Source organism: Solea solea, chromosome 6 (genome assembly GCF_958295425.1).
Source record: "Solea solea chromosome 6, fSolSol10.1, whole genome shotgun sequence".
Lineage (NCBI taxonomy): Eukaryota > Metazoa > Chordata > Actinopteri > Pleuronectiformes > Soleidae > Solea > Solea solea.
Window position 1 is genome coordinate 20,337,216 of NC_081139.1, and position 19,330 is coordinate 20,356,545.

The 19,330-nt window shown below is 40.5% G+C and overlaps 2 protein-coding genes across 7 annotated transcripts in view; both read right to left on the reverse strand.

Annotated features, from left to right (window-relative positions):
• Nucleotides 1–583: 583 nt before the first annotated feature.
• On the reverse strand, nucleotides 584–6,766 carry sec61a1a (SEC61 translocon subunit alpha 1a). Its single transcript, XM_058632422.1, has 12 exons — nucleotides 6,594–6,766; nucleotides 5,158–5,225; nucleotides 4,998–5,063; nucleotides 4,812–4,890; nucleotides 4,457–4,588; nucleotides 4,227–4,336; nucleotides 3,831–3,984; nucleotides 3,567–3,727; nucleotides 3,270–3,467; nucleotides 2,536–2,727; nucleotides 2,383–2,459; nucleotides 584–1,701 (listed from the first exon to the last, which is right to left on the reverse strand). The coding sequence occupies exons 1-12, from the start codon at nucleotides 6,598–6,600 to the stop codon at nucleotides 1,515–1,517; spliced, it is 1,431 nt and encodes a 476-aa protein (XP_058488405.1). The 5' UTR covers nucleotides 6,601–6,766; the 3' UTR covers nucleotides 584–1,514.
• A 10,598-nt stretch (nucleotides 6,767–17,364) lies between these two features.
• Nucleotides 17,365–19,330, reverse strand: part of LOC131461281 (inositol hexakisphosphate kinase 2-like) — a 31,892-nt gene continuing 29,926 nt past the window's right edge. For all 6 annotated transcript variants that reach the window (XM_058632430.1, XM_058632432.1, XM_058632428.1 and 3 more), the window contains 2 exons: nucleotides 19,136–19,311; nucleotides 17,365–18,780 (listed from right to left, as the gene is read on the reverse strand). In XM_058632430.1, coding sequence (XP_058488413.1) covers nucleotides 18,136–18,780; nucleotides 19,136–19,311 — 821 coding nt within the window. In that variant the 3' untranslated portion in view covers nucleotides 17,365–18,135. The remainder of the gene's footprint in view (nucleotides 18,781–19,135; nucleotides 19,312–19,330) is intronic.

Consider the following 19,330-nt stretch of genomic DNA (forward strand, 5'->3'; position numbering starts at 1 on the left):
TGTTGCTGCCCATCGGTTTTGTTGCCGTTCTCTTTCTGTGTCAAATATAAAAGTTAAAGGTTCAATGTATAAGAATAAGGATTGAATATCCTACCCATGAGTATGTTCTTTTTTAGTACACAGTATAACAATCCTGTACATTGCATGCTTCACTATACACGGACAACAACATGTAAACAGAAAACAGCAACAGCATGTTAGCCAAATCATGTTATAGGAATATTTGAGAATATTAAATATATTACACTGAGACAACAGTTGTCATGTTGATTAAAATGACTGTATCCGAGTGATATCAGTATCAGCAGATACACGAGGTTGTGATATTGGTGTCGAAAAAGTGATATCGAGCCATCCCTAGTTTTAACAGCAGCCCAAACAAACCAGTTAAAGTTGGTTTTCTTTTTTCCATTTTTAAATCGAAACATACACAGAGAGGATGAGCAGTGTCTCACCATGACACTGATTTTTACCCCCACACTGGATCTTTAAGAAAATCTAGTTGCTATGCCTTTAGTCTTTTCAGAACATGCCATGACAAAGAACAATGAGACGACAGAAATCAAAACACAATGTCCACATGTTTTGGAAAAAAAAAATCCTGTTTGTTTTTTAATAACTCAGTTATGTCTGTTACATAAAGTAAAAATCCAAATGAACCCCCCTTTGTTGCCCCTATCAAACCCACCCTCATCCCGACCATCTCGGCAGTATTGTGCAGCGATTCAGTCTGGGAATAAAAGAGCATGAGACACAGACAAACACTTTTCCTTTTGAGGACCCAGACACAGAGAACAAACACTGTGCCCAACATAAGACCAGAGTGAACATAAACATAGTCCGTCACTTACAATATCAACAGAAAGATAAATGAAAACCAGCAACAGTTCACCTAAGATTACCAGAAACCTTTTCAGGAGTACAAGCATATTTTATTTATCCTTTTTTTTTACATCCCACTAGAGGGCCCTAGAAACCTCGAGCATGACTGCGATGTGATGGACGTGACATGACTTCCTTTCATCCAATTCCCCCTGAAATGTCCAGGCACAGTGCTTTGAGCTTGAAACAAGCACTAACATGTTGTTGTTGCTGTCTTAGTGTTGCTTGAACGTGATGCCATGGCCGATGCCTGAGGAAGTCGCAGACGGCACCTCACACTTGTGTGCTTTCAGGCATCATTCGGGTTGTAAGACAATCAGTGGGGATTTAGGCAGCCTGCAGACAGGTGGGTACTAACTCTTGGAATAAAGGGACTGAAGAGACACAATACTATGCTCAACACTGGGAGTGACCCAAACAGTTTTCTCATCACTGACATGCTAGAGAGATCTGGTGGGCAATGACGGTGACACAAAACAATTACCTATCCCTGCTGCAACATTAACTAATTGTGCCAATTGCAAAAAAAAAAAGAAAAAGAAAAAAAAAATGAATAAAAATAATGGTCGGGGCAGATGCTTAGTGTGTTGGTGTGTCAAAACAAGGTTGTTTTGTTTCTTTTTGTTGTTTGTTTAGAAGAGCAGTGCACCCATGCTGCCAACTTCACTCTGCTCCTTTACAAAGATCTCAAAGTACTGGTAGATAATAGTCACAGCCAAGAGGATTCCTGTACCCGAACCAATGGCACCCAGGAAGTCAGCCATGACAGACAGCCCTCCTATACACAGACCACCGAAGGCAGCAGCTGTGGGGATGTACCTGTGAGTGGTGGAAGAACAAATAAAACAGAATTCAGCAACAAACATTTTTGAATAAGATTAAAAACAAGTGGCTTGGTTTATTTGAAAACTCGTAATGGAGTAACGTTTGCGTCTAGACAAGCAGAAACAGAAAACAGTGACACAGCTTCCTGCATTTCCTCACAAGTCTCACAACGCTGTCCCCGCTCTGCTTTATTAGTACCATCTAAAAATAAACAGCTTTAGTGGAGAGAATCACTTTCTGTTTACACGTTCACACACATGTTCAGTGAACCTGAATGATAACATGATTTATAGTTAAATTTTAGGACGCAAAGCTGAAAGACATGGCTTGATTGAGGATCTATTTTATCTGAAAAGTTTATTTTAAATTAAAATGTAGTAGTATGGATGTCGCCTAAGGGCCAGGCCACCACATTCCACATCTGTAAAGAGGCACTTTGCATTCACAAGCTTGTGGTTATGTTCACGCTCTTTAACAAGATTCTAGGTCTAATGATCAAAAATTGTGTACTCAATTTCATATTCCATACCAGTGGTGTCGTTTGTATCCTTGTATTCTTTCAGGACCGAATTGTACATTTGTAGGTACTGACATAATTCTTCATATAAGCTCAAACAATTTTCCATGGCTAGCGTCTTTTGTTTTGAAAACCTGGCATGTAATGCTAGTTTGTACCTGTTTAGCTCGTGCACCATGGAGGTCTCTCTGTGTCCCCTCATCACCATCTGCTGTTCCTTTAGCTGCTTTGCCACCTGAAAAAGACAAAATGATATTAACAACAAATAAATGACACAGGGGCGTTGTGCACCAGCGCAAACCCAAACTCACATCTTTGGCAGAGGATCCCGAGACCTCAATCCATGTTTTGGAGAAGAAGGCACAGGAGCCGAGCATGAAGACAATGTAGATGACGGCATGAACAGGGTCGTCCAACACAGAACCAAACGACTCTGGAGGAGAGAGGTAGTAGCAGAGGCCGCCCACTGGATAGGCTCGGGCTGGGCCACCAGTCAAGGTGTCCTTTAAAAAGACAGAAAAAAAAAAAGACCTCATCATCCTTGAACAAATAACACTACCGTTGTGCTCCTAACAAACATGAAGCCTGAGGCTAATGCTTGAGCTCACCAAAAACCAAGTAACAGAGCGACACACTGCTTAGATCAAGTGACAAACACATTTTCAGAAGTTGCCAGGTACAACTCCTGACCCGCCCCCTGATTATTTGTCAGAGGGCAGGTCACTCCCTTAGTGTGCAAACAATCAGCAACTATCCTCCATTTCTAAATTTGAAGAGCTGAAGAATCTCCCAAATTGGTTTCGTGAAATTACGCCACAATGCGTCGTGCAAACAAATAAGCATGACGCATTGTGGCGTATTCAGTTTGAACACACCACAAAAATCCTTGATATAATAGCTTGACCTTGAGACACGCAAGGACTGAAAGTGCTTTTCAAAAAACACCTCTGGTGCTCCTGCATATTGTGCATCACTGAACATACACTCTCCCAGGTTGATCAGGCCTCGACTAGGTTATAGAGAAGAGCAGCTATCATATACTTACAGACCAGGTTCCAAGAAGGTTGACCAGGAAGTTGCCACTGAAACGTGTTGAGAGCATCTGGGAAATGACGTAGAGATTAGAGACTAGGGCAGACTGCAGGATAATGGGGATGTTGGAGGTGTAGAAGAGTTTGATGGGGTAGGTGTTGTATTGCCCACGGTAGCGTGCTGATTTGATGGGCAGGTCCACTCTGAAGCCCTGGAGAGAAACAACATAAGTTTATTCACAGAGCAAATACAAAGCAGTCTAGAGCTCAGAAATAGGACACTGGGCTGTTGGTTGGTGTTGGTTACTCACCTGGAAGTATATGACCACTGCAAATACAAAGACGGTGGCGATGAGGTTCATGAGATTAGGCAGGTTTTGTCTGTAGAAGGCTTCTCTCAAGGCACGCACCTTGTCTGTGCGAGTGGCCAGCAGATGGAAGAGTGCAATGATGGCTCCTTCAAACTCAGTACCTGGATAAACCGTAAAGACATGTCGTTATAACACTGATTAAAAGTCTTAATCTCATGTCTCAACACTTGTTTGAAAAATGCATTTGTTCCCAGTCGCCCTCACCTCTGCCGGTGTTGACGGTTGTGGGGCTGAAGGCCTTCCACACGATTGTCTCACAGATGTTAGTTGCAATGAAGAGGGAGATGCCAGAGCCCAGACCATAGCCCTTCTGGAGTAGCTCATCAAGCAGCAAGACAATCAGACCTGCAACAAAGAGCTACAGAAACAAAAGCAGTGTTTGTATGGAGATAGTATATTTAGACAACTTTGTACATTTATTCACCTCAATCATATTTCTGCAAATATCACAACAATAACATTTGCCCTCTCATCCAGGAGGCTTCTTCAGTCCTCTGAATTGCTAATGATTCAATACATTTGTAGACATGCGACTGTAATACACATGGAACCAGTATTCCCTTAGATGGGACTTCAAAGCAGGTTTTTTTGTTTATTAACCTGAATGATGATGAGCAAGCATATCCCAGCACCCATCTCTGAAGGGTCTCCATACATGCCGGTCATGACGTAAACAATGGCTTGTCCAATGGTGATGATCATTCCAAACACTGCAGGAGGACAGGAGAATATAATTTCCAGTTTGTAACATTACAAAATTGCAACACAGTGTCAAGAATTATTCCCTGCGTGTTCACAAACTAAGTTCTGTAGTGAGTTATACTGCCTACATTTCTGAGCTCCATTGAAGAGGGCTCTGTCTTTGGGAGTGTCGCCAACCTCAATGATCTTGGCACCAGCCAGCAGCTGCATGATGAGACCAGAGGTAACAATGGGTGAGATACCCAGCTCCATCAAAGTACCTGGAGGACAAAGTGGACAACACAGCACGTTATCAACATTATCAGCCTCAGTTAGAACAACAACAACTTAAGTACTTGACAATGCAAGACGTCCTACAACTGTCGACCTTTGACTTCTCACATGCCTGATAACAACATTGGAATTTGCCTGAGCTGTACTCGACATAAAAGAGCTTTGGACTCAAACAGTAACAGCCTATTTAAAATATTAAATTTAAAGCACCTCTGTTGGAAGCCAGGATTACTCTCATCCAGTAGAAGGGATCTGCTGAGTCTGAAGACATGATGCCAAAGAGTGGAATCTGAAATAAAGAGAAAAATGTATTGAATAGAATGCAAAGATCCAGTGTCATCGGCAGCAGAAGCAGCATTTTGATTTCATTAGTGATTATCATCAAGAGATACTGACCTGGCAGCACACCAGAAAGATGAAGAGTGTGATAGCGGTCCATAGTACTTTTTCTCTAAATTGAATCTGTGAGGATTCAAAAAAAAAAAAGAATATGTCTGTCAATAAATTCCAGTTGCACCTTTGCACCTTATTAATATATATTTACAGAAAAACATACCTTTCTTTCTGGTTTCTGAATTTCTGGCAGAACTGCACAGAAAGGCTTAATAACCTCCAAAAATTTAACTGCAGAAAAGAAAATGACATGGTTAATACAGGGCTTCAACAATAAGTCAATTAACAACTGTCTACTAAATTAATTGCAATCAATTTGGGTCTTTTATACATTCCTAAAAAATGTAATTCCATTAAATGTGATTATTTGCTCCTCTGACATGACACGTTGGTTTGTTGACAAAACAAACCATTTGCAGACAGGTCAGTTGAAACAATAATAACATTGTCTTGGTAGTCTTTGTTTTCAAGTCCACAAATTAAGTTGACAAAGTCTAGTCATTTTTTATTTTAAATATCAAATAGCACTGCAGTGTAGTGCAGACACAAACTGTAAAAAATGTTGAGCAGTAGCAAGGACACTCAATATACAATCCTTATTAATTAAATGTATTTCAGAGTATCAAATATTCTTATTGTCGTAGGTTAAAAAAAGAAAAAGAAAAAAGGAACATATTAGCCAACTAATTGTAGTGTACATGTGTAACTAACATCATTTAACATGTGGGAAACCCCAACTGACAATTATCAACCTTGATAATTAAAATATCCTGAGAAAACAACAACCACTGCTTTTGTGTCAGACTTTAACACCAGTACCTGTCCTTGCAATATCATCAAAATTAGTTTTAAATATTTTTGACTTTTTACGAGTTTTCTTGTGCCAGGTCATCTTTAACTTAGACGCTACGTCATCACTATAGGCAGATGAACATCTGGCAGCAAAGCTGAACATGGTAGTCTGACCCATTCAACAAACAAACACAGCACTTTCATCGTGAAATCGGAAATTAAACACATTTACTAAAGTCCAGCCGGGCTCAGGTGTGTGGTCATGTTTAAAATGTTTGCGGCTAAAGCTGCTCAACATCGATCACCTAGTGTCAAATCACAGAAACTGACTTTGACAGAAAGATTTAACAAATGCCAGACTACATATTTTCACAACGTAATAATAAAACGAAGTGATAAAAGTCGAGAAGAAACCATGTCTGCCTGTTTCTAGTACGTAACATATTTCATTTAAATGAACAATTACATGGCTAAGCAACGTTAGCATGATGCTAGCTAGCGTTCAATCACAAACGAGTGAGTAATGACTTGAAAAGAGGAAGCTTGTTTTTAAGAACATACATTTAAGTCTTGAAATCACTTCTGACTGTGATCGAACATCAACAACGTCATTAAACACAGTGGAACGAAAATATTAGCTACAACTTCAAATTAGCTTCCGTTATTAGCTAGCTCAACTCCCAAGGTTAGCCGGTTAGCTTCTCGGCGAGCGGTTTTGTATGTGCGCTTGACTGTTTGAGATTTAAACGCGGACAGTTGAGCTCGTGGTCAGCGCGAGTGCAAAAAGAAGAAAAGAAAGACACGTACTCCCCATGTTGTCCTCCTTAGTCCAAGTCCACGCGTGTTTCTGGTACCAGTGTGAGAGCTGAGAGTGGGGTCAGTGTGGCTCCATCCAGCCGCTCCGTCAGGAAAGAGAGAGAGCAGCAAAGACACGTCACCAGTGGAGCCGCTAATACACGTCACTGCTTCTTCGACACGCACACACACCCACAGAGGTGTGAGTCACTATTCTTGCGAGGACTCAGTGTTGACTTAGATTCATTTGTGACAGTTTCTTCAAAGGCCAAAATCCTGAACTTTAAAAATCTTAGATGAGCTTTTAACCTATACTGCACGAGCGGTTCTGAAAAAGTCAATGATGACGTCAGAAAGGGTCCTGAAGAAGGTGCCAGAAACGAAGAACAAACACAAATACACACACTCACAGAGAGAAAGAGAGAGAGAGAGGGGGGAATAGAGAGGGAGATAGAGATGTTTAATTAGAAATCATCCGAGGTGAATAATAGATCGTCACATTAAAAAAAAGCAACATTTCTAACGGCAATCATTTTGAGTCTTCCCGTCCTCCAGGGGGAGCCCCAGTTCTGACAACAGTAGTTTCGACACACGCCTCCCTTTGACTCCTCCTCATAATTTTGTGTGTGTGTGTGTGTGTGCGTGTATTTATATCTGTATGACTATCTTTGTGGGGTCATTTTGTCTGGGCCCCACAATTTTAAAGGGCTTTTTTAGCGTTAGAATTGGGTTTAGATTAGGGATAGGGTAAAGATGAGGTTAGGCACTTAGTTGTGATGGTTAAGGTTAGGGAATGTATTATGTGAATGGTGTGTCCTCACTAAGAAATTGAAACAAGTTTGTGTGTGTGTGCTCATACACAATATTAAAGATTAAAGCACCAACAGCAGCCCCCACATACCCTCATGTGGAGGATAAAGTGGTAGACAATGAATGAATGAATGAATGAATGAAAAGAAATGACATAAAAACTTTAAAAAATTGTGCAGGAAAAGCTAAAACAGGCTTTTGAAAATACTGTCACTAAAATAAAAACTAAAAAAAGACAACAGACAATAGCAGTGGCCGCACCTCAAAATAACAAAAATAAAGCTTAAGAGGCGTTTGACAATGTATGAGAAATTATATGTCTACAATGTCACATTTTGTTACATGTGTGGAGGCCAAACAATGACATAAAATAAATAAATAAATAAATAAAAAGTTGGTAATTAAACAAAATAGAAATGTATTTATTTATTATCTTCATATATGACTGAACGTTTCTACTGTAAACGTCTGTTTTAATGTAGTTTTTACTGTTTGGGGTATTAATAGAATGTTTTAGCAGGATAATATGATTTCGCAGACAATTATACACAGCTGCAGAAAACTTAACGACACAGTCCTTGGTGATTCAATCACACAGGGATTGTATTATTTTCCTCAATCCCATTATCCACCACTAGAGGTCAGTAATGGTCCAGTGTTGTTTAAGTATCTCTGCTATAAAAAGTGACCTTATTAGGACCAGTAATCCTCATGGAGACCAAAACACGATCCTAATGAGACAGAACCTCATTTCTTTTTAATTTTTTTGTCTTTTATCACTAATACACATATCAAATATGTGTGTGTGTGTGTGTGTGTGTGTGTGTGTGAGAGAGAGAGAGTGAGTGAGTGAGAGGGAGAGAGAGAGAGAGAGAGAGAGAGAGAGAGAAGCTGGTGGAACACTTAACCACTGACAACTAATCATGGAGCCACAAAGAATATGATTAGTCTAATCTATCATCTAGCACTTGATTAGTTTTTAAGCATCTCACACACGCTCTTTACCCTAACCTTAACCATCACAACTCAGTGTCTGACCCTTGAAAGATGTGAGGACAAGCCAAAATATCCTCACTCCGTATGGTTTGAACAATTTTTGGTCCTCACAAAGCCACAAATACAAACACGCACACACACGCGCACGCACACACACACACACACACACACACAGACTCCTCTGTTTACAATTACTCATTTCTAAAAATAAGGAACAAATTGTCTGACTCCCCTGGCATGGATGCAAATTACCCACCTGACCATGTCCTGACATTATCACCGTGTGTGTTCTCTCTTCAAATATGAGCTTCCGACACAGACAGAGTGTCTGTGTCGTGGTGCGTGGAGGTATGTGTAATGTGTGGTGTTCAGAGGAAACAGTGTATTTAATCAGGACATTAACTTTATTTATATGTTTATTTCGGTCATGACATTTAGATCACTCATCACACAACAGTGTAGTTCACACAATACACATAACCGAAAGGGAAAGCGGGAGAAGCAAAAGCTTATCTGGTCCCGCCCCCGACTTTCATTTGATATAAGAGAATCTACAGAGAGAGAGGCCTTTGTTTAAGCATCATATTATATTACATTATATTATGTTATATTATATTATGTTATGTTATGTTATGTTATGTTATGTTATGTTATGTTATGTTATATTATATTATATTATGTTATGTTATGTTATGTTATATTATATTATATTATATTATATTATGTTATATTAAATTGGGAGAGAGCAGAAGTAGCTGGGATGTTAATTTAAAACAGTGTTTCCCAAACTTTCTATATGAGGACCCACTTTTGAAAAAAATGAGCAAATTGATGGTACGACTAAATTACGGCCATATCTGTAACAGTAAGTCAAGTTTATTTATATAGCACTTTTCACAAATAAAGCGCTGTAGAGCTGCTACAGTATCAAATCAAATCAAATTTAATAGACATGTAAAATTCTTGAAAAAGCCCTGCACTTAAATAGTCTCAATTATCTGTTTTGTGTGTTTTGTTTTGTTCTATATTTTTTCTATATTATTTATTCTATATGTGATTTATATGATGTGTTAGCATGTGAAAACAAAGACAAATCTTTATTATTATTATTATTGTTATTATTGTTATAGTTTTTTATACTTCTAGTTTTCCTCAGACTTTCAGTGTATAAATCAATTAATAAATAGGAATTCATTGTTGCTTATGATGAGTGTGTATATATGTATATATATATATATATATATATACTGTATATATATATATATACATATATACATATATACATACATGAAAAATGACATCAAGGCTCTGAAACTAGTAGACTTTTTAAAAAAATAAGTTTTTCCTGTTTATATTGTTTTTTCTTAGGTTTAAACATGAGGGAATAGAGTCTGATTCTACATCTTTGTTTGACAAATGAGCGTGAAATCTGATCACATTTTCCTCACGACTGACAGTTGACTGACTAAGAACTGAGCACCAGATCTGGACGAAAAGACTGTCTTCCCAGTGAAAAGCAGAGAGTGTGGGGACAGTGAGGCGTTTGCTTGTCCTCACCTCTGTGTTAGCGCTCAGCACTGTGGTCATTATATAACCACATGAACAAATATCTCTTTATCTGCGGGCAGACTAGCACGCTGCTCTCTCTCTCTGTGTGTGTGTGTGTACCTGTATTTATATCTTTGTGAAAAACTTCTTTGACATCTTTGAGGGGACGTTTTGTCCGGGCCACACAACTTTTAAGACCTTTTACAGGGTTGAGACCTGGTTTTAGGGTTAGGGGAAGGGATAAGGTTAGGCTAAGTGGAATGCATTATTTCTATTTCTAAGATATAAAAACGTGTACGTGTAGCATTGTGAGGACCAAAAAAAAACATATAAACCACAGGGAGTGGGGACATTTGGCTGGTCCACTCAACTCTAAAGAGCTTTTTGAGGGTTAAGACCTGGTTTTAAGGTTATGTTTAGGCATTAGCTGTGATGGTTAAAGTTAGGGTATGCATTATGTCTATGAGTGTCCCCACTACGTAGGCGGTGCAACAATGTGTGTGTGTAGATGTCTTTGTGAGGACATTAAGGTTAAGTTTAAGGTTAAGGTTAAGGCATTTACTTGTGATGGTTAAGGTAAATGTAAGGTACTACAAAGTATATTATGTCTATGCGTGTCGTGTGTGTGTAAGTTTAAAGTTTAAGTTTTTTAAGCACATAATGTCACCTCTTTTTTGAATCACATTTATTTATTGTATTTTTTTCTCTCGTAATTTTTTCATAGGGTGAATGAGTGAGTGTGACATGGATGTGTTTTTTTGTAATAATGTTTTTGTATGATTTGTAATGATGATGACAATAAAGGGACTTTGAGGTTTGAGCTTTAACCTTGAATTATTATTATTATTATTATGGAAGCAAGCATTAACATACATGTACAAATAACCCATTAACAAGCACATACTATTTATGAACACTATATGAAGGACTTATGTAAACACTCCCCCAAGGACGGAGACATGTCCATATGAAGGGATTGGACAGTTGTGGAGACAGAGGATCGTTACTCAACTTTTATTTATTATTCTGTGCAACACTTTGGTTCCTCTCTGATTGTTTTAAAGTGCTTTACAAATAAAGTTGGATTGGATTTCCTTTTGAATTTTATCAAAAACATCATCGTCACATCACGGGACAGTGAAACCATGTGAGACAGTGGACAGCAGAGGCTCTGTCTGCCACACAAAGACACATGTTGCAGTTGAGTCCCGGCAGCGCGGCACTGGTCACAGTAACGTCCCGTCCCTCACTTGACCTGCATGGCTGAGCTTGAATAAAAAAAAAACATGTTTGGTGTGAATGTGCTGCTACACATGGTTCATTATAGTAATTAAGTGTTCAGCGTAAACGAGCTTGACAGGGCGGACCAGCGAGGGTACGACTGGAGCCTGAGGCCGATGTCTGGCAGAGAGTGTCAGTGCCATCGTTATGCAACACTGACTACATCTTAGCTCCAGATACAAGTATCTTACCAGAAAATGACTTGGCTAGAAGTTGAAGTCACTTATTATAATATTACTTCAGTAAAATATGACATTTACTGTACTTAAGCTCAGTGGTAGTGCGAGTTGTCTTTCGACTGGAAAGTTGGGGGTTCAATTCCTGGCTCTGCTAGTCTGTATGTGGCCTTAAGCAAGACACTTAACCCTATGTTGAAGCGTGTTAATGGGTACGAAAGATGTGCGAATGGGTAAAAACTATAGTGTAAGGCAGCACATGAAGACTAAAAAAGCTCTATATAAATACACACCAACTCTTCTTCTTCTGATTTTATTTGGTAGTAACGAGTAACAAAGATAGTTTGTTCAGTACAGATACGTACATTTGGCACTTAAGTATTTCTCCTTTGTTACATTACAACACTGAGCTCCAGTTTGTCTTTTCCCTCTGTCCACGTCTCTGTCAGAGAGCGTGATCGAGTGAGCAGTCGGTGTTGTCATTTCATGTCTTCATAAACTGGCAGGTTGGGCCTGTTTGTGGTTAAAACATGTGTGTTATTAAAGGTGCCATGCACATCTCAGGAGAAGGTAGCGAGAGCAAGCTGTAAATAAAGCCACGCCCCCCACAAACCTGACCACGCACATGATTACGCAGCTCAGTGACACAATGGAGAGACACCTACGTGACTCGGTGTAACCGCTAATCGCTAACATACACGTGTGTCAACTATACACACAGGGTGTGGTCCAGGTGTAGCTGAAAGTGAGAATTTACGAGTTCCTAAGTCGGAAGTTTCAACTTAAATTCCGCTTTTAAGACGGCTTTTTCAACTCACAAAGTTTGGCCAGTTGCAACCCCAAATCCTACATATATTATATATATAGTTCCATTTTATGATATGTTTTTGTGAGAAAGAGGCAGATTGTATAAGATGTTTCTTCCTTATGCTACTTTTCATTCAAGTCCTTCAGATTTTTTTGTTTGTATTGAATGTTTTGTTTGGTTCCACCTGCTGAGGAAACTCAGGACAATTCCAGGTCAACAAGGACATCTTAATCTTGGTGTACCACTCACTGATTGAATCACCTTCGACTTTTCCTCCAGCTCAGCATCAAACACAAAACAAGACTCATAATAATAATAATATTACAAGTAATAAACCATTGTAGCAAAATAATTGGCTCACACTCAACTCCCCTTGTCTGAACTGAACTGAACTGAATTGTAAGCAGCTCTGATCACAAACAGCGCTTCACATCCTCTCCACCACAGTTACACTATAAAGTATCATAAGCACAGAAAAACATCTGCAAGAAATCCTTCATTTCTGCATTAGCCGCCCTGAACAGTTACAACAGTGCTTTAAAATGTGGTTCTTGGAGTCGTGTTACTTTTGGGTACATAAAATACAATATATCTCATCTTATCATTCATAACTGGATAATGCGATTCATAGTCTGATTACTCCTGCATGTATATGCTTAGTCGGGCTGGAGTGGGAATTTCCTCCCTGGTCTTTGACCCGGACGTATAAGGAGACAACATATAGACGGCGGCAGCATGTCTGACAAACACCAGAGCCAGAGACATTTTCAGTCATCCTTTGTGCCTTTCATCTCTCCCTTACATTACATTACTGTCCTGTTTATGTAACTGTCTGTCTGTGCAGAGCTCGTCACCATCACGTAACCACAGTTTAGCACCTGTCAAAACAAGCGTGGCCCTGATTCATATACGTAACTCTCACTTTCTGTCTTCATGTCTGCACTCATACTAGACTCAATTAATATTTTGTCTTTATTTTGAATTCAAACAAAGTCCAGCTGTACAAACTCACATGAGGCTCGAGCGTCGGTTTGGGTTGGATGAAGCCAAAACTGCCCAAATCTGGCGTGAAAGCTTCAAACCAGACCAGACCAAACCTCAACAAAACACTAAAACACAGCCAAACAGTCATTGTAGTGACTAGTCAGTCCAAAACAAAGAATGGACTTTTGGAACGGCCTGTCCCAAAGTTGTTTCTGCTTCAAGATACAGTTTGAAGATCATGAGTCAACACAGATTCAGGGGTTAATGACTCTTATGGCTCCTTTACTGATTTCAGGGTGTAATTGTTCATTGTTACAGTTAGGGGCCGGTGTGTTTACACCTTGATTCTTAGCTTTGGTTATGGTAACAGTGCACAGGGAGTGTCTGAGACTCTATAAGTTTTTTTAAATTGATATTTAATGCAGGTTTAGTCATTTCTGAAATGGTGGGTGTCAGATTTATTCAAGACAGGGGCAATAACGTGGTGCATCCCTACAAATAACGTTAGTTCCCAAAAGCCTCAGTGATGTAATCCAGTTTAATGTTTATATTAATGTTTAATAAAGAAATGTAGTTTAAAATACCATGTCACACACTGTAAAAAGTGTAGCTCACTAAATTAAAAGTCACTAAGTTCAAGTTAACTTTTAGGGAAAGGTAGTTAATTTACATCCAATATGCATTTAACCATTTAACACAATTCCTGTTATTTATATCGACCTGAAATTATGAGTTATGAGACTCATTTTGTTTGCACTGCAGTGTCAATGTCACTGTTGACTCTTTGTTCTCTGGAGGAGGATGAGGGAAAAGTTTATCAGGCTGTGGAGGATGTTAGGATACTGCAGGCCTGGAATCATGTCTTGAAAAGCACCGTGGAGACATGCTAATGGTCAGATATATTCAGTCTGTCAGGTTCTGTGGATCTCTGTGGATTTCAAGTCCCCAGTGGACTCTGACTGTGACTGTAGCAGGAGGTTTTTCCTGGCAACATGGCGCTTTAAAAACAAACCGACTCATGTGTCAGGGTATACTCGTGTGTCTGATGAACAAGGGCGTAAATCTTTTGTGGCCCCGAAAAAGCTTTGACACCATTTAATTCCCGGCCACGTCTGCGATGTCTGCTGTTGCCATAGTGACTTCAAAGTGTTATGCAACTGCTCTACTTAGCGTGGCACCCTTGACAAAGCAATGGACTCCTATAGATATGTCGTACCATGACATACATGGACCAGGGCACAGCTCATCAATGAATCTACAGTAAGCATGTGGTGAAATATGCAGTACATGCACGTATACACACACTATATGCAAACTATACATACACATGTACACGGTTACTGTACATACATGCATATACATTATACATGTAAAGACATACCCTACATACATGTGTATACATACAAGCATAAGTACATTCATACATGTACATGTGTATACGTGTACAGAACGTGCATGTTCTGTACACGTACAGTATATACATATGACAGACTGGGATCCATTTGATGGTTTAGAGCAGCCGACTGACCCTGAAGCTGTTATGCAATCCTAATACACACAGACACACACAGTATTAAAGGAGTTGGAAGAGCTTATCTTCTCCATCCTCTTATCTATCTATCTACCTACCTACCTACCTACCTACCTACCTATCTATCTATCTATCTATCTATCTATCTATCTATGACGCTCTATTACTGTAAATAAGGTATGTGTGTGTGTGTGTGTGTGTGTGTGTCTTAACCCTGACCTGACCTGGACTCTTAAAGATTAAACTGTCTGTCTGCTCGGCGACTTCACTGGGTTACATTAAAGACTTTGACCTTTTAATGTACTGTGCTGAGCCACTATGGGATTACTGAACAGAACTAGGTCCCCGAGCAACAACAACACACAAGTATATAATGAGACCACTGATGACAGCGTTACATTTACAGTTAAAGGGACAGTTCAGGCTTCCCTTAAACTGTGCTTCTTTCACAATTGTAAACCACTCACTCTCCTGCTCCAAAGTCCATAGAGAAAATCAGTGATTTTAGCTTTACAGGAACACAGAAACTGCTGCTCTACTGCTGCTTTGTTTGGTCAATTTCTGTCACTTAGGTAAAGCCAAACAAAGGCGTTCATACAACCAAGTCACAAAATGACACATTTGTGACTTCTTCATGAACATAGAAGTGGATCAGCAGCTCCTCTGTGCTATGGTGTAAAATTGCTGATTTTCTCTATGGACTTTGGTGCGAGAAGAGAACGATTTACAAAGTGACATAAACTTCAATTTCCAGTTAGGAAATGCTGTCTAACAGTGACATAAAAGCATGAAAAAACATTCTTAAGATATCACAGACATGTATGTTTGTAAATAAGGTGAGTTGTTTGTAAAGTAGTGAACATATTTTTCCTACCGGGAGCCATGTTTTCAGTGAGGGAGCGATGTTGGGTGAAACTCACCTCACAAACACACTGAAAAAACCCTGAACTATCCCTTTAAACATTCTCAATAGTTGACACTCAAGCCTGCGATAAACCCTAATCATTTCAAATATTGGATTGATGTAAAGGTCATTCATCTGCAAAGATACTGAACTACTCCCAAAAACATGTACAGAAAAGTGAGATTAACATTGTTTTTCTTCATTTTGGACATAATGATGAGTCATAAGGAACTTGGATGTGTATGTGTCGAACCTCACGGGACAAGCTATTCACGTCCAACACGCAGCGAGCATGTGGCAGATGGTGATATGCAGGAGGTCACTAAACACATGGCCACCATGATATGATGTTCTCTGACCAATAAAATGACAAAGGCCGACGGTTCGCCGACCATGTCGGTCTCAGTTGGTACATTCCGCGGAGGGGACACACTGAAGTGGTTACAGTCTGTTTACTCTGGTGACACAGGCCCGTTTCTGCTTAATTGCTCTTCACCACAAGATCGCTGCTGCTGCTACTGCTGGCGCTGCTGCTGCTGCTGAAGGTGTTCCAGAGTCAGTGACGCCTCCTCCTCCGCCTCTGTCTGCCTCAGACCAGCTGGAGACGAGCGAGACTGGCTGAAACAGCCACAAATGCCAACATTCACCTCCTGTTACCAAAACAAACCTCCATCTCTGTATTAAAAGAGTCATTCTTTACTCAAGACCAGTGCTCAGCAACTGGCGGCCTATGGGCCAAAACTGGAATTATTTACTTATACTATATATATATATATATATATTTTTTTTTTTTATAAAAAAAGAACTCAAGCTCGTCACACTACAGGACATTTGGCCAGATTTCTGCCCTTCCGACAATTGTGGGTGTCTTCTGATTTGAGGCTGGATTGACAGGGCAAATTATCCTGTAGTCTGAGGGGTAACTAATCAAATTTTGGAGACACCTTTTCCACAAGTGTGGACAAAAGTTTATGTCCAAACATGTAAAACATTTGTACACACAACCAGTCAAAAGTTTAGACACACTTTTGTGTCCAAACTGACTGGACTGGACACATACTGTAAGTGTGACATGTTCGACCCAGTGTTGCCAAACTATCTCACACTTCTGTGTCCAAACAAGTCAGAAAGACACAAATGTGTGACTGTCTCAAACGCGTGTCCAAAGCAGTCACACTTTTGCATCCAAATTGACTGACCAGTCACACTTTTGCTTTGACTGGTTTGGACACTAAAGTAAAAACATTTGGTCCCACTTTTGTGTCCAAACCAGTCATTTTGGACACAAAAGTGTGACTGCTTTGGACATAAGAATGTGTCTCACAAAGTCTCAAACTGACTGACCAGTCACACTCTTTTTGTGTCCAAACCAGTCAGTGTTTTGACACACTTTTGTGTCCAACCCAAAAGTTTGAACACACTTTTTTGTCCAAACAGGTCAAAAGTTTGGTCAAAAGTCTGCTTTGGACACAAACATGGGACCAAATGTTTTACTTTAGTGTCCAAACCAGTCAAAGCAAAGGTTTGGACAGATTTTGGTCATCTCTTCCACTTGGACCTGTGACAGTCCAGGTTTCCCCTCATCCTCCTCTTGTTTACAGAGTCATGAGTGGTAGAGAAACTGGAGCGAGAGATTAGGCGATGCTGCAGTTTTGTTATTAAAACATGCTGCTCCATGCGTTCGCTCCTGTTCTGCTCACATGTCACTACACCTTTACCAGCTCCAGAGAGGACAGACACAGACGTTAGCACAAACCAGTCTTTAATTTTGTCCTCCAACAGACTGTGGACAAAGACAGATGTACAAGATAGAGGTATCCAAACATGTCAAAATAACAATATTAATTCATATCATTATTGTAACATTAATAACATGGAATGTAGTTCTCTCTCCATCCACATCCTGTTTTGACCTTTTAGTTTATATTATGAAACATGTCAAATGAATAAATAACTATATATATATATATATATATATATCCTCTGTCTCTGATAGCGATATGAATATACTCTCTTTGAGTGGCGACGAACAGGGGGAGAAGGATGGCGGGATGAACAGGCATAGGTGAAGGACGGAGTGTGTCTCTTCCTGTCAACGATGTCCTTGTACACACACACACACGACGGCCCGTGCTCCCAACCCTGTCTCAGTCCAAACACACACTCACTCGGCAGAGTGTGTTTGAGTGCAAATATGTGTGTGCGCATAACGCCAACACTTTCTTTGGAATAGGACACGATGAGGAGGACATTTCTACTGTCTTACGCTTCAAACTGCTTTTATTCGTGGGTTAAAACAGAACGATGACAACAGGTCAGTCCTCTATGTTACGTGCAAATCCTGAAGAGGGACGTCAGGTACATCATGAAAACACCAGTGGCAGAAACAGGAAGGTGCAAAGAAAAAGACAGTTACAATAAGAGGAGGTTAAATCTCTTCAGTAGTCCACTCCTTTTGTCTTCTACAGTTCAGTGTGTGTGTGTGTGTGTGTGTGTTTCTGCACCTGTGTGTGGCTTCAGTTTGTGCTGTGGTTCTCCAGCTCGGAGATGATGGTGATCAAGTTCTGAAGGCCAAAGATGTAGCCTCTGTCCTGGCCCTCGTGCACCACACTGTCCTCGCAGTAATGTCTGCAGGTGGTGTGAGCAAAGTCAATCATCCTCACGTCCACCAGGGGGCTGCAGGAGTCTGAGAGGGACAGGCGGGACTGGCTGACACCTGAGCTCTCACTGCTGCTGCTGCTGGAGCAACTGCTGCTGACGTCACTCGACGTGGACGAGCTGTGAGGGAAACCGAGCGCTCCTGCTACTTCTCCCTCCTCTTCTGCCTCCATTTCTGGCTCAGCCTCCACCTCCTCATCATCCTCGTCCTCGTCTTCTTCTTCAGAGAGTCCGCCCTCAGTGCGTCGGCGTGTGTGTTTGCGGTGCGGCGCGCCGTCATAGATGATGAGCAGGGAGCTGGAGTAGAAGCGGTAGGACTCGCAGGCTTCCAGAGCCGCTTTCATGTCTCTGAGTCGCTGCAGCACCGGCGAGAGGAGCTCCTGTCGGAGACGCTGTCCACTGTGAAAGAACTGGAACAAAGCCTCTTTGAAGTCGGGCAGGTTCAGCTTGCGGCCGTGGTACTTGTTCATGAACGTCAGTTGTCCTGTGTCAGACTGATAAACCTGAGAGGACGGAAAAACACAAAGACGTCACAAGAGAAAAATGATACGATTCTTTTTCACTCCAGGGAAAGTAGTGGCCTACATTTAGCTCCACAGCTACACAAAGCTGTTTTGTTGTTGCAGGATTTGGGAAACACTTCTGGGTCTAAACCAGAACTATGTTTGGACAGCCTTTTGTGTCCAAACCATTTTTAGTTGTATTTTTATCAACTGCTTATATTAAAAAATAAATCATATATTATATTGGTGGATGTTGTCATCGACCTAAACTTTATTGAAAATGCCCAGAATGTCAAACTATTCCCTGAAAACAGCATCATGAACACAGAGAGGACAGTTTGGACTCGAGGCTCACCTGCATGCCACACAGACGGACTCCTATTGAGGACGACGTGCTCTGCTGACACTTTCGGATCTGCATGGCCTTCTTCTCCTCCGAGGCATCGTCCCCGTGCTGCCGCGTCCCCATCTTTAGGTCCAGCACACACGGCACCGTGTGCTGCCATGTCAGGTTCTCTAACAGGATGAATTCTGGGAAAACTGAGTCAAG